The 15,567-nt window shown below is 40.9% G+C and overlaps 1 protein-coding gene across 1 annotated transcript in view; it reads right to left on the bottom strand.

Moving 5' to 3' along the window:
• The window catches only part of GPATCH1 (G-patch domain containing 1), a 40,150-nt gene extending 35,705 nt beyond the window's left edge, over positions 1-4,445 (bottom strand). The window contains exons 1-3 of the mRNA XM_072117236.1: positions 4,231-4,445; positions 2,592-2,726; positions 2,333-2,418 (exon numbers count right to left, since the gene is read on the bottom strand). Coding sequence (XP_071973337.1) covers positions 2,333-2,418; positions 2,592-2,726; positions 4,231-4,303 — 294 coding nt within the window. The 5' untranslated portion in view covers positions 4,304-4,445. The remainder of the gene's footprint in view (positions 1-2,332; positions 2,419-2,591; positions 2,727-4,230) is intronic.
• Positions 4,446-15,567: the final 11,122 nt, after the last annotated feature.

The following is a 15,567-nucleotide window of genomic DNA, read 5'->3' as shown; positions in this document are numbered from 1 at the left end:
GACTTTAACTTTATTTAATTCTTTTTATTAATAAATGTTTTTATTTAATGTTTAACTTTTTTTATTTACTTTTACAGGTTAGCTTGAACAAGTGATCCACTGATCACTTGTTCAAGCTCTTCTTCACATTACACAGTGTAATACAGATGTATTACACTGTGTAACACTGTATCACACTGAGCGTGCCAGAAGGCACGGACCCGGCTCCCGGAAGGAGTATCGCGCAGCCCCGGGCACCGGCAGTCCCGGGGCTGCGATCGGAGCCACGGACCCCCCCGGTAAGCGCCGCGGGGGGGTCCGATTCTTGACAAATGCCCCTAACACACCGCGGTCAGCGCGACCGCAGCGTGTTAGGGGTTAACACCCGCGATCGGAGAAATCTCCGATCACGGGTGTTAGAGGCAGGTGTCAGCTATAATATATAGCCGACACCCGCAGCTTCTGGCCCCGGCTCCATTCAGGAAGCATGACGTAATAGTACTGCATTTTGCGGGAACGCAACTCCCGCGATGCAGTACTATTACGTCAAATGTCGGGAAGGGGTTAAATACATTAGAGGACAATCTTTATAGGGGTTTTCAAAGTTCTGTTTATTAGAAATCCCGCACACATCACCCCATTTTAAAACTGCACCCCTGAAACTAATCAAAACATCCTTTGGTAAGCTTGTTAACTCTTCAAGCAGCTAACAAGAATAAAAAAAAAAACCTGAAGGTTCTATTTGGATTTTTTACATTTTGACAATAAAATGTTTATTTACCCCTAAAATGTGTTTTCTTATTTTATCCTGCATGAACATGTACATCTCAGATTTTCTTGTTCACTTTCTCGCGAGTAGGGCAATACCCCACATGTAAACCAGTGAATTTCTGCCGGCTACTGATAGGTCCCTATGTTAACTTTTAGAAGGGGTTAAAGAAGTTCAGGCACCCCTTAGTTGGTTACCCAGTTTCTCTAGAATTCAGTAATATCCCACACATGGTCACAACCTACTGTAGGGGTGCACAGTGGGGGCTGGCAATGGAAGGAGTGTCCACTTTTGGAGGGCGAATTTGCTAGAACAAATTTCAGGTGCTATGTTGCATTTACTGAGCCCCTAAGATAATTGGGCAGTAAAATACCCCCTTCAAGGAATACATATTTGGGAGTGCAATGCCTTTATTAGTTTTTTTTTTGCGTGGGTGGGGTGTTGTTGTTATGCAAAAGTAAAATGTATTCCGTCATTGATTTTTGTGTTTCATACATCGAATAGCACAGAGAACATGTTACTTATATTCTATGGGTCAGTAGTGGTATGGTGATATCCCATTCATATAGCTTTTATATGATTGACTAGTTCTACAGAATTAAAACTCATTTGGAGGGAAAAATCCCTTGATGATTTATGGGGATCGGAGATGAACCATTTTAGCTAAAAGAAGGGTGTTAGACAACTAACTCTATGGGAACCTGCTGCTAACAGTATTTGTGAAAATGTGGTGACTGGTTTGCCTTTAATTATTTTATAGTACATGTTGTTATGGACATGTTGATACATAATATGTGTGGTGATTTTCACTTTATGTGTTTTAAGAGTTTTATTTTATATGGGGCAATTAGGACACTTGTATTGTGTTTGACTTTTTTTTTTTTTTTAACTTTTTTTTTGTCCTCCTTTGGGACTTGAACAAGTGATCATCTTATCACTTGTTAGAATAAGTACACTACCATAATGATGTATGGAAGTATATTATACCATTCAGCCTATGCATATACATAGGGGTCCTTCCCCTGACAACACAGCAGGCAGTTAGACTTGGCATCCCTGTAGTCCTTCACTGGACTATCGGCTCGTATAACTGATTGGTAGATGAATAACCTTGACAACACCTTGCTAAAGGCAACTTTAGCAACTAATCATTGATTAGGTCAGACATATGCGCAGATTTATTACAAGATGTAATAACGGGAGTCATTTTATTCACTCATGCGACATTCTGCACAAATGTATCAAAATGATGTACTCCTCTCGAAATGTTGTATGCCTTGTGACTTTTTGACACTATCAGGGGAAATAAGCACATGTAAATATGTCATATGAGATGGTATTGAGAACTGGTTGTTTTCTTCTAGCGGGGGGGGGGGGGGGGTGAAGGCTGTGACAATCTATGTTGTGACATTTGGTATGTCTTGCTTGTTAAAAGCAGTGTAGCTTTGTGAACCACAGTATAGTTGACTACTTTACAATACAAAGTTACATAAGATCCTCAAATAATGCCCATGCACTAAAATGAAAAGAAATCTTCCCAAGAAACAATCCATAATTCTGGTGCACATTCTGTCATTTTAATACCTCATCATCCATAAAATCCTCCGGTCTACTGCCTTGTCTTTCTGACCTCTCATTACGAGAAGATACAAATGTTGATGGCGTCCAACCTAAAGAGTGAGAAAAAAAAATGATTAATAAAAATCATATACTAATGTGAAGCTTCTTAAAGTATATATTGCCAAAACTACCTTCCATTAAAGAGAATTTGTCCAATTTGTTGACTTGCCCGAGGCTTAGGAAAACCCAAGCACCCCTTATAGGATGATATAACATAACTCACCTTCTTTTGAACCAACTGTATTAAAGTATCCAGCAGAAAACCCTCCAGTAAAGGCGCCATGAAAGCGTTTATAGCGCCCCTTCTCATCTTTCACTGTTTGATCCTGGAGGGGTGTTGGCTTTTTAGGTTTCTCACCTAAGGGAAAAAAAACACAACAGTCCTCATGTACGGTTTTGTTTTGACTTATGGGCACAAAAATTCCTTTTGTAATGGAGGCCTCAGTATAGATTAACATGTAGATAAATACACTTTATATTATCACGGTAATCTCTGCTCTCCCAATAACTTTCTCTCTCAAATGTATAAGCGTACTGTATATTTATTCAGTCTTACTAGTAAGATATATAGAAACTCATTTAGGTGTCCTATTGCATAAAGCTCTATGGAGGAGGGGGGGCCCCCCCGAGAGTCACGGGAAGTTGAATCCTCAAACAATTTTAAAAAAAACATGTAATTTCATTACTAGTCAAATATTATAAGTAGATCAAACTGCTTCATTCAATACTATGAGACCGATGGAAATTGCACCCATATTTATTGTCTATGAGAGTTCTGAACTCTGTGCTTGTCAATATCTAGTGCTAAGTTGGTACAAGCTCTTTAAACTAAATATAGTAATGGGGAGCCTAAATGTTAAACAATGCAATGGTAGACTAGACAGTATTCAAATGATAAAGCCATCACATAAATAGACTTTACACCCTGGTTACACCTCAAAAATTCACAATTTCATTTGCTGTAAATCAGTGATGGTAAACCTTTTAGAGGTTTAGTGCCAAAACTACAGTCGAAAACCTACTTTTTAATCAGAAAGTGCTGAAACAGCAATATAATCAGCCACGTATTGCTCACTGCTCTTCCACAGCTTTCAATTGTATTGGCATCTTGAGGACACTAGTAGCACTGATAGAAGAAGGGGGATAGCATTGTCATTGTAAATTCCCTCCAGGGTCCCTTTAAAAATGCAGAATTGTGGAGCAGGAGCTCCAATGATAATCCAGTCCTGTTCACACCTCCTTGCTCCTCCAGCAGTCCCAGGAAGTGTTGTTTTAAAATATCGCTGAATGCAGCACACCCTGGGCTACCCAGGACTGCAGGAGGATGCCTTAAAGAGGTTTATCCACAAAACAAGTTAGGCCCTATCCACAGGATAGTGCCTAACTTGCTGATAGGTGGTGGTCTCAGTGATGCACCGGCAGGGAAGCATGTCTCTGCATCTGACACAGACCATGGAGAGGGAAAGCATAATATTGCAGCTAGAATTGAAGTGAAGCATGTCTGCCAGCTGGCATTACCCATGGAGGGTGGAGAGCAGCACAGCTGGCACACAGAGCAGGGGGACATATGACCATAGCTGGGGCAAGTATGTTGGCACAAGTCATGGCACAGGGAGATCATGTCACCACAGCTGGCACACAGAGCAGGGGACATGTGGCCATAGCCAAGTTATGGACAGTATCCTGCACACATATACATATCTGTAACGTTGTCTGCCTCCTGATCATTGTTTATATTGTGTAATAACAAACAGTGAGTAATCCCTTCCTAGTTTAAATTCCTGCCGACCACAGAGTTGTGCCCCCCTTAATGACCGACCAATGTCCTCCCCCCAGCCAGTTGTGCTCCTGCGGTTCCTTACCCTCTTCGTACTGTTCCAAAGTCTTCCCGTAGCTGACAAAATCCTCTTCCCCGTCACTGTCGTGCGCGGCCATCTTTGCTGTACAGCTACGGGTGCCGAGAAAGTCCAAACACCCACCACGTGAGGTCTGAGGGAAGTTCCCATGATAACCCGCAAGGCCGTGGGAATGCTGCCAGTGCCCGCTCTCGGTTATCTGGCGGCAGGCGGCAGTGTGATATTACCAGACCAATATAACAAGGATCAGTAACCTCACCTATAGTTACCTAGGAGGAGATTTACTATTTATAATGCACGCGATACACTGCATACAGGTGTACAGCCCGCTGGACCAGCTGTAGAGACTAGAGTAGCTAGAATAAATTTGTATTATCTTCATATTAGATAGGAATAATAAGTAAGCCTCTAAAGTTTACAACTAAACTCGGACTTCTGTTATTATCTTCCATCACTAAAACAAGAATAACGGATCTGATAAAATCAAGTTTCTTATGTTACTTGAGATGGAGAAAATGCAGATTATTATTATTTTCCACTCAGGGGCGTAACTAGGAGAGGCTGGGCCCCATAGCAGATTTCTGCATGGGGCCCCCCTTCCCCTTAAAATATATATATATGGCAGGCACACGTCGGGCGTGCTGGAGAGGAGGAGAGGTGAGCGCGGCTCACCCCTCCCCTCTCCCTAGAGAATAGAGCCGCATGGTCGTTCTTACGGCCATAGATTGAGCACGCTCTATCTCTTTTGCTCGAAACAGTGAGTACTCGTTGTGCTCACCGTGCCGAGCCCTGGCGTATAGAAGCTTATGGGGGAAGTATATCCGGCAGCAAATCTGCGGCCAGATATACAGTCCCCCATATGTTCTTGGGAAGGTACCCCTATACAGACATGTTTATACAATTACACACATTTATACACTGATATAGACACACCTTTATATACACACATAAAGTTCTACACTCGTATACTCACACCCTTATACATACAAGCATTCACTTATACACACACATTTATGCACTCATATACATTTATACACTAATACACAGAGTATATACAAACTCATACAGTATACACATTATATACATATAATACATTTACAATACACACACACACACATATATATATATAAATATATATATACATACATACACAAATACAGTATACACTGACCATATATACACATACATGCAGGATAAAAACACCATATACACATATGCTGCATATACATACAGAATATACACATACATTCAGTATATACAGCATACATACTTACCACATACAAAAACACACATCATATATATATATATATATATATATATATATATATATATATATATATGCTAATATAAATACATGCATGTAAAAATACAGTATTTGCTTCAATGCATTTATACACAGTATATACATGTATACATAGTAGATGCATATATACACATATACATAGGATTTACATATATATATATATATATATATATATACGGAATATGCATAAACAGTATATATATATATATATATATATATATATTTATGTATACACAGTATATATACAATATATACACATATACACAGTATATACACATATATTCACAGTATATATACAATATATACACATATACACAGTATATACACACATATACACAGTATATATACAATATATACACATATACACAGTATATACACACTATATATATATATACAATATATACACATATACACACATATACACAGTATATATGCAATATATACACATATACACAGTATATACACAATATATACACACATATACACAGTATATATACAATATATACACATATACACAGTATATATATAATATATACACATATACACAGTATATACACAGTATATATACACATATACACAGTATATACACACATATACACAGTATATACACACATATACACAGTATATATACAATATATACACATATACACACATATACACAGTATATATACAATATATACACATATACACAGTATATACACACATATACACAGTATATATACACATATACACAGTATATATACACATATACACAGTATATATACAATATATACACATATACACACATATACACAGTATATATACAATATATACACAAATACACAGTATATACACACATATACACAGTATATATACAATATATACACATATACACGTATATACACAGTATATATACAATATATACATATATACACATATACACAGTATATACACATATACACTGCATATACACTGTATATACACATACACTGTATATACATATGTACACAGTATATGCATATAAATACATAAATACATACAGATAAATACATATATACATACAGATAAATACATATATACATACAGATAAATACATATATACATACAGATAAATACATCTGTATAAACTTACCTTTTAGGAAGTTTGGGAGCTTTATGGGTGTTCAGGCAGGTGTTCAGGTGGGTGTCCAGATGCATTCAGACGGCGGGGGGGGGGGGGGGGGGGCGAGCGGGGGAAGGGGGGGGCGAGCGGGGGAAGGGGGGGGGCGAGCGGGGGAAGGGGGGGCGCGAGCGGGGGGGGGGCGAGCGGGGGAAGGGGGGGCCGAGCGGGGGAAGGGGGGGGCAGAGAATCAACTGTGCCGCCCTGCAGGCTGATGAGCGGGCAGGTCAGGGAGATGAGGGGGGCGGGTCAGAGAGGTGGCTGGGGACCGGGTCAAGGATATGAGCAGGCAGGGATCCCGGAAAGAGGTGGATGGGTGGGCGGCCGGGCTCAGGAGACGTGTAGATGCACAGAGAGGGAGGGGCCCGGGGGCACGATCCGGCACTGCAGCCCCGGACCACTTACCCCAGGCCGTGGCAAAGCACTGCAGGGAGCGTGCATCCCCGGGCCCCTGAACCTCACGGGCCCCGTAGCAACCGCTACGGCGGTAGTTACGCCACTGTTTCCACTCAAATAACATAAGCAGTTTTGAGTGGTGCAAAAAGACACTGAGGCCGCTATCACATGTAGCTTTTTGGTTGTGTTTACATTGCATGTTTGTGTGGGTTTCCTCCGGGTCCCCCGGTTTCCTCCCACACTCAAAAAAACATACTGGTAAATTGATTAGATTGTGAGCCCCAGGGACCGATTTAGCAAGTTCTGTGCAGCGCTGTCTAATCTGTGCATGCTATATAAATAAAGGAATTATTATTATTATTATTATTGCATTTAAAATTTCATTACAAGGAAGGAGGACAGGAGGCCACTATATGAGGGGAGATGGAGGAAGACAGGGGGCTACAATATGATGGGAGATGGAGGAGGACAGGAGGCCACTATTTGGATGGAGATGGAGGAGGACAGGAGGCTGCAATATGAGGCGGGATGGAGAAGGATAGGAGACCACTTTATGAGGGGAGATGTAGATCAGGAGGCCACAATATGAGGAGAGATGGAGGAGGACAGGAGGCTACTATATGACGGGAGATGGAGGAAGACAGGGGGCCACTATATGAGGGGAGATGGGGGACAGGAGGCCACAAAAGTAAAGGAAGGATAAAATTAGAAATGTGTATTATGTGTTAGTGAGTTGCATTTGGGGGGATTATATGGGTCCTAAATGGGGGTTTTGGCCACAGGAAGAGGGCATTATATTATTGATGTAATAAGGTCCATATCATACTATATTTGGGGGTGGGACAAGGGGCGGTACAATGGGCATGGTTTTTGAAAAAAAGGGAGGGTCTTTTTGCCCCTCTTTCTGTAGCCCAAAAGTAACGACATCAGACAGTGAATCTCTATCTGTACCAAAACAAAGAAAGAAAGTAATGCACCAAAAAAGGCTCTCCAACAGTTGGTAAGACTAAATTATGGTATATAGTCTTCTGTACTAGTGGACATATATATGTCTGTGAGAGGATAACTCATTTTTGAAATTAACAATCAAGAATAAATAATAACAACTTTATTCATTTGCAGACAGAGAGAAAACATCACACGCAATTTAAAAACATCTAAAAAATATAATGTACATACAATACAACCAGCGACCAAGGTATAGGTCAGCCATGTAACACCTCCTGTTAAATCCCTCAGTAATGATCATGGTTCCTCCACTAAATGTTTGTTCTAAATTCCCAAATATCAAATAACCAACAATAAAGGATTTGTGAGAGACATCCTACATGCCTCCTAACAGACCAGCATACAGGCAGGAGCAAAACCAAAAACAGGGGTGGAAGGCTTCCCACGCGTTTCATCATCCTAGACGACTTCCTCAGATGTATACCTGCATTACCAATTAAGATCGAAATAGCACTGTAATCTCAGTTTGAATGGGGTGGGATTAAATTATACACATTGGCTCAGTGGTTAGCACTACAGCCTCGCAGCGCTTGGGTCCTGGGTTCAAGTCCCATCCAGGTCAACATCTGCAAAGAGTTTGTATGTTCTCTCCGTGTTTGCGTAGGTTTCCTCCGGGTCCTCCGGTTTCCTCCCAGACTCCAAAACATACTAGCAGGTTGATTAGATTGTGAGCCCCATGGGGACAGAGACTGAATTGGCAAATTCTGTGTGCGCTATATAAATAAAGGAATTATTATTATACGACAGATTGCCTTTAAGGATATCTAAACAGTTTGCCTAAATAATAAGTATCACTCTCCAATACAATGATCAGATCCTGTGGAGCAAAATTATTCAGCAAAGGATTATTCAGATCTTTGTATCTTAACTGGTAAGAAGCCTATGAAAAGATTTTATGAAAAGACATATGTAAAAAAAATGTTGGACCTGTGATGAATAATAGCAGCGAGAAATAGCTGGATGCCACACGTAAAGAATACACTTATTTTCAGTAAATATCGCATGTAGCTGTTTTTACAGACCAAATCCTGTTTATTCCAAATTTATTCAGAGAAAAGATCCAGACATTGTAGCACTGCTTCATCCAACTAACTGAAAACATGTTACTTAATGGACATTTTGTCCCATATAATAAAAATTCTAATTGAATATCAATCCCCTGATTGCTATTTTTAAGACTGGAGTCAGTTTTCAGTGCAATATCTTGAGCCAAAGTATACAGTAAAACAAAGTGCAAGTTGTAAATACACCGATCAAAAAACAGTCCAATCTAAATATCATAATTAACAGTAAAACTAAAAAAAAAAGTTGGTTCTGGTGCTGTTTCTGTAATAAGCTTGGTTATGAATATCATGCATTCAGGGTCGGACTGGCCAAGGTAGAAATACCGGTAGGCCCTGACACCAGATTCACTAACCTATGACACCATTGAGTCTCTCAATATCAGGGGGGAAATGAGAGGGGTCACAATAAGAGGGAGATTAAAGGGGCCCACATTAAGAGGAGACAGATATATGGGCCCACAATAAGAGAGGGCACATGAGAGGTGACTTACATTGTGAGGGTCAGATGAGGGGGACAAAATAAGAGGAAGAGATATGAGGGGATACACAATATGAGTAAGTGATGAGAGGGGCCACAATTTGAGGGGGAGGGTGGCAAGTGGGAGATAAGAGGCCACAATATGTGGGGGGCACATTGCAATGGGGCAACAAAATGAGATGACGGGCCACAGTATGAAGGGGAGATGAAGTGCTACAATATGAGGGAGAAATGAAGGGGGGGGGGGTCAATAAGAAGAGTAGAAGAAAGGGGGTACAATGTGTTGGGGCCACAATATGAGGTGGAGATTATGGGACCACTTATTGCTTTTAATAAGATGTCTCGCCTGATGCGGAACCTCAAGTCCAAGTTCACAAGATGTGACTAAAATCACAGCTGGCTCGCCAAGTTGGATAGAAGCAGGGCAGAGTGTCAGCTCCCACCTCTGGCTGCAGCAGAGCTTGGAAGCTTTCAGCTCCCTACTCCACTACTTGAAGCAGACACTGTAATTGTTGGCCACTGTGAATATTGGAGCAGACGCCTTAGACCACAGCATCTGCCTATGACTATAGGCTACTGTGGGACAGGCAATTTGACTGTAGGCTACTGTGAGGCAGGCACTGTGTTTATTTGCTACTGAGAGGACAAGCACTGTTACTGGCTGCTGGGGTCAGGCACTGTGACTGTTGGCTACTGTGAGGGCTGAAATAAAAAAGAAACATGAGAAATCTGAATTCTGCTTATATTTTGTTCAGACTCGGTCTTCTATATAATCTTATATTATCTCATTATGTACTTACTGTGCCACCATATTGTCACCCCTGTGTTCCCTACTTTTGTATTACATACTATATCTCTGCTCATACACCTCTACCGAATTTAAGATCAGTTTATTTTTCTTTAATCTTTATAAACATATTTCTAGCATCAGCCTGTAAAGGATACTCACCCTTGTTTAATTCCCCCTCATGTCTGTCCCTGTAATTGATGTACTTGTAGCAGACAAAGAGACAATCGAACCTCATACATATTTAATGCTGAAGGTTGTGTAAATAAAGACAAAATCTTTGTGATGGAACATCTGTTGGAAAAGGAGTGACTTTGTGTATGCAAAAGCACCACATCCGCAGTGCTGCCGCTGGCAAACAAGTCAAGATCAATTCAAAATATCAGTTTAAAAACATGTAATATTGTTACCTGTTTTGTATACAGGCGGTCCCTGACTTAAGGACACCCAGTTTACAGGTGACCCCTAGTTAGAAACAGACCTCTTTGCCCATTGTGACCTCTGGAGAATCTCTGTATATGCTGAACTGTAGTCCAAGGCTGTTATGGTCACTGGTAAAGAGCCTGCAAGCTTTATTGTTAATCCTTGTTCCGTTCTAATTGTCACAGGTCCTGTGAGATAACTCGCCTGGAGTAAGGATTTATGCACACAAACCTATGGGGCAGTATGCACCGTATGACTCCGTACAAGGGAAAAAGATAGAACATGTCCTATCTTTCCCTGTGTTATGGTCCGTACTCCGTGGATCTCTATGGAGAAGGGGGCGTCACCCCTCCTCCTCTCCATGGCACCGGACGTATGTTCGCCCAGCTATGGCCCGGAGGGCATACGTGCGTGTGCATGCAGCCTTACACTTACTAAATATACCTGTTCCGACTTACATACCGTACAAACTTAAAGAACCTATGTTGTATGTAGCCTGTCATTTATATATATACTATGTGTGAGCACTGGTTGCTTTTCATCAGAATTTAGTATTGTAAATAGCACAATGTGCAATGGTAATTTTAGGTTATCCCCTATATTGGCGTGGTATTTTCTCATCTGAATCAATTAACATGCAGCCTCTCCATTCATACAGGGGTATGGGCACCCTTGTTCTTGTGATCATTAGATATCCCATAGTATCAGACCCCCACGGTCCACAATGTTATTACTTATCCAGTGGATAGGGGAGGACTTAGCTAGTATCAATACCATCAGTCATTGCCTGTTATTGTACTCTGTGGAACCATAACCTAGTATTTAGTAGCTATATTCCAGTGTATACTGTATATTCTAAAATCTATTCTATTTACTTGGCCCCTTAGAACCCCCAAAACCAATTCCTCCTGTTCAGGTAGCAGGATTTAGTCAGTATAGGCCGCATTATTGTCATGAATACAGTCCAAGCAGGTTATATCAGCAAGAAGTCTGCTGGCTGCAGTCTTATCACATACCTAAGATTGAGCCCTGCAAGGAAACGCCCTGAAATCTCCCATGGCTATAGAGTTTTCATGACAAAGAGAAAAGGACGTCAGCAGTGAGTAATAAAAGCTCTGTTTCTCCAATGAGATTTACCAAGCTGCTAAAAGCAACAACCTATTACAGCAAAAAGTGTATTTATAGCCTGAATACGGCACTGCCAACCAGGTCTTAATAACAGTCATCCTGACCCTGGGTCCCAGGTGGATGCTTAATCACCTTACTGTATCCTTGTGTCATGAAAAGGGAGGGGGTGCAAGTGCACTGTCTGCTCAGCACTAGCTGTGTCATGAACAGTGGGCTGGCAATTATCACAGAACACGGTTATAAAGGCCTGGTAATATCCTGCACATGGTTCACAGTGCTGAGGGATGTCTGCAAAATATATATTAAAAATATATCTAACAGTCGGCTCCTTATTTTAGGAGCGAGAAGTCATTTGTGTACCGTGGCGCACAGAAAAACAATGCCTTCTGTAATAAAGAATTACAATACAGTTTTATTAATTTAATTTTTCACCTTTATAACCTTCTAGCCTAAAATTTACAATACACATTTAGCCAACTATGAATAAAACTGTTCACATTCCTAGCTGTACATATATTTACTTCTAAAGATCTAAATGCTCTCATTTATAGACAAATAAACCCATAAATACAAACATTTTGTGTTGACTGGATAGGTTTTAAAGATGTTAGAAAAACAATTAAAAAGCAGTGGAATTAATCAGATGCACAACAAAGGCATTTTGTAAACCAACATGCCAGAGGCTATTGGAGCCTTCCCGATAACACGTTCCCTTTAACCCCTTAGCGCTCTGCGCCGTAGCTGTACTGCGCTGAGTCCTGCGAATAGCGCTCAGCGCAGTACAGCTACTGCGCAGAGACGATGCCGGTTCAGCTATGCACAGGAGCCGAACCGGCATCGGGTGTCGCGGGATGTCAGAGGTAATCTACCGCTGACATCCCCGGGTAACACCCGCGGTCGAAGGGGGCTCTGATCGCGGGTGTTTAACCTGTTAAATGCCGCAGTCAACGCGACCGTGGCATTTAACATGCCTTCCGGGGGCATCGGAAGGGTTAATACCCGCGATCGGTGGATGCACCGACCGCGGTTATTAGCGGTGGGGGTTTGCTGCAATATGCAACAACCCCCACCCTTGTATGAAGAGGACTCAGCCCCTGAGACCTCTTCATACACCCCATGCATCTCTGCGCCATAGAGCTACGGCGCAGAACGTTATGTGGGATATGTATCAATCTTTCTATGCCAGAAAACTGGAGTAATTTGCACACTTTTTCTGACCACTCCAAGAAAGGAGCGGGTCCACAGGGGGTTGGTCCAACGAAAAATAGTCAGTGTGCCAGAAAATTCAGTTCGTGTGCCAGGAAATTCAAGATTTTGGTGCTCTAAGCTACACCAATTAATAGGGAGTCCAGTCTTATACTGCACCAGGTTTATCACCCAGACCTGATACAATCATTAATCTGGCACAGCAGAGAACTATCTAGTTCTACTCTGCACTGGTCTAAAAACTGACACATTAATACATCTCCCCCAATATGTGACTATATACTGCAGTTGTAGCTCTTATTGTCCAAATAAATTAGTTATGTTACAAAAAGAGACAATATACCGTAGGTTAGCCCTAATTCATGCATTTCCCGGAAACACCCAAAAACCACATTACAGCACAGTGTAGATACTTTAGAGTATCTCATTGTAATAAGTGCACTATAATTGTTGTGACTTTAATTTTCTTCTTTGACCTAGAGCTTCATGTCAACTTCTTTCAGCCACAAGGACTTTCTAACACAAACGTTGTGGTTTCTTCTCTTCATCTTTACCCTCTCCAACTTTCTCAACAGAAACTCTTTCCTTGCTGCTATCACTAAAGCTGTTTTCTGAATTGCCCCAAATACAGTGTCAACTGTGTCAACTATGATGTCCTGAATATTCAAGATTGTGCAGCTTTACTGACGGTACCCCCATTGTAGCAACAATAGTGATGGTGCCTCCATGGTGGCCTGAGCAGCAACAGTGCCTGGTGGCTTTACTAGCAAATGTAATAGTTGATGACAAGTTCCCTTAAAGATACATTTATGGATGATGACAAACCACACTAAAGCTGTCATGGTCGCTAAACTGGTTGTCACTCGACTTTACAAAAAGCATAAGAAGCAAGAAGCTGCTCAACAGAATACTAATTGCAAAACCTGGCTATAACAAAGAAATCACCTAGTTATATGTGTCACAAATTTTGAATCCATACTCCATACACCATTCATGACATCACAGCTGTTTTGAGCTTTGTTTATACGTTACTCAGGCATGATGATAGTCCACATTACCCCAGACTGCCAGGGAACACCCTGTGCCAGCAATGATCACCACACCTACTAGGCAATCAAAGACTGGCACTGAGAGAAGCAGATGGAACTGTTGTGTAATGCTCAGAATTGATTCAATCGGAAATATATAATACTGTAAAAGATAAAGAATACAGTGATAATCACCTAACAATTTCAAAAATAATCTCATCATTTTATTAATCTAAGACAATTAAGTCACTGATATGTATTTTTATATTGTAAAACAATGGCACAGCGGTGTCTTAGATCTTAGGACAACAACTCAGGGTAACACTTGGGGGCAAAGAACAATGAAGAACTTTGTCTCATGATGATGATGCACTAAGAAGATTAAAGGTAACTGCACACAGCCAGGATACACATCTGACCTCAGATCTGAATCTGCTGCATATTAGAGTTAGGCTATGTTCACGTCACAGTTTCTTCATACACCCAGCACATATGCTAAGAAATCTCCCAAGAAATACAGTGGGGGAAAAGTATTTAGCTAGCCACCAATTGTGCAAGTTCTTCCACTTAATTGGCATCATAGGTAGACCTCAAGTATGAGAGAAAAAATGTGAAAACAGATCAAAAAAATCACTGTCGGATTTTTAAAGAATTTATTAACCACTTCACGCACCAGGACGTACTATAACATGGGGTGTATGGAGAGATCTCACAGGCTGAGCTCTCTCTATACACAGCAGGTGTTGGCTGTATCATATAGATGACACCCTCCTGTTACTGCCGCAGTCAGTGTTGGCCCCAAACACAGCACCTAACTTACCATTTCATGGGCACCACTATCTTGGATGGCTGATCGCTGTGACGTCATTGGAGGGCAGAAATTGGTTGCCATGGCAGCCTACAGTTTCATTGAGACTTGTAGGCTTGCCATTTGTAATGATCTCTTATAGCCAGCAGATGGCAGGCTATTGGAGATCAGCAGGAAAATTGCTATATACTGCTATATACTAGTATTGTATTTCGGTTCTATCAAAATGATTATTTCCAGACGTGAACACCGTAACTGAAAATAGCACCCAAATGATTGAATGGACAATTTTTCCCCATTTTTCCTTTCATTAATATATGAATAAAAAATTATGAAAGTCTAATAAGTCCCAAATTGATATAAATTAATACGCCAACACATACAGCAAAAAATTACACCGTACATAGGTCCGTACAACAAAATGTAAAAAAGTTATTGGCCTCACAATGGAAAATATATATATACCGTATATACTCGAGTATAAGCCGACCCGAGTATAAGCCGAGACCCCTAATTTTACCACAAAATAAAAAATGGAAAAACCTATTGACTCGAGTATAAGCCGAGGGTGTAGTA

This window comes from Engystomops pustulosus, chromosome 7 (genome assembly GCF_040894005.1).
Source record: "Engystomops pustulosus chromosome 7, aEngPut4.maternal, whole genome shotgun sequence".
Classification (NCBI taxonomy): Eukaryota; Metazoa; Chordata; class Amphibia; order Anura; family Leptodactylidae; genus Engystomops; species Engystomops pustulosus.
This window is presented reverse-complemented; position numbering and strand designations above follow the sequence as displayed.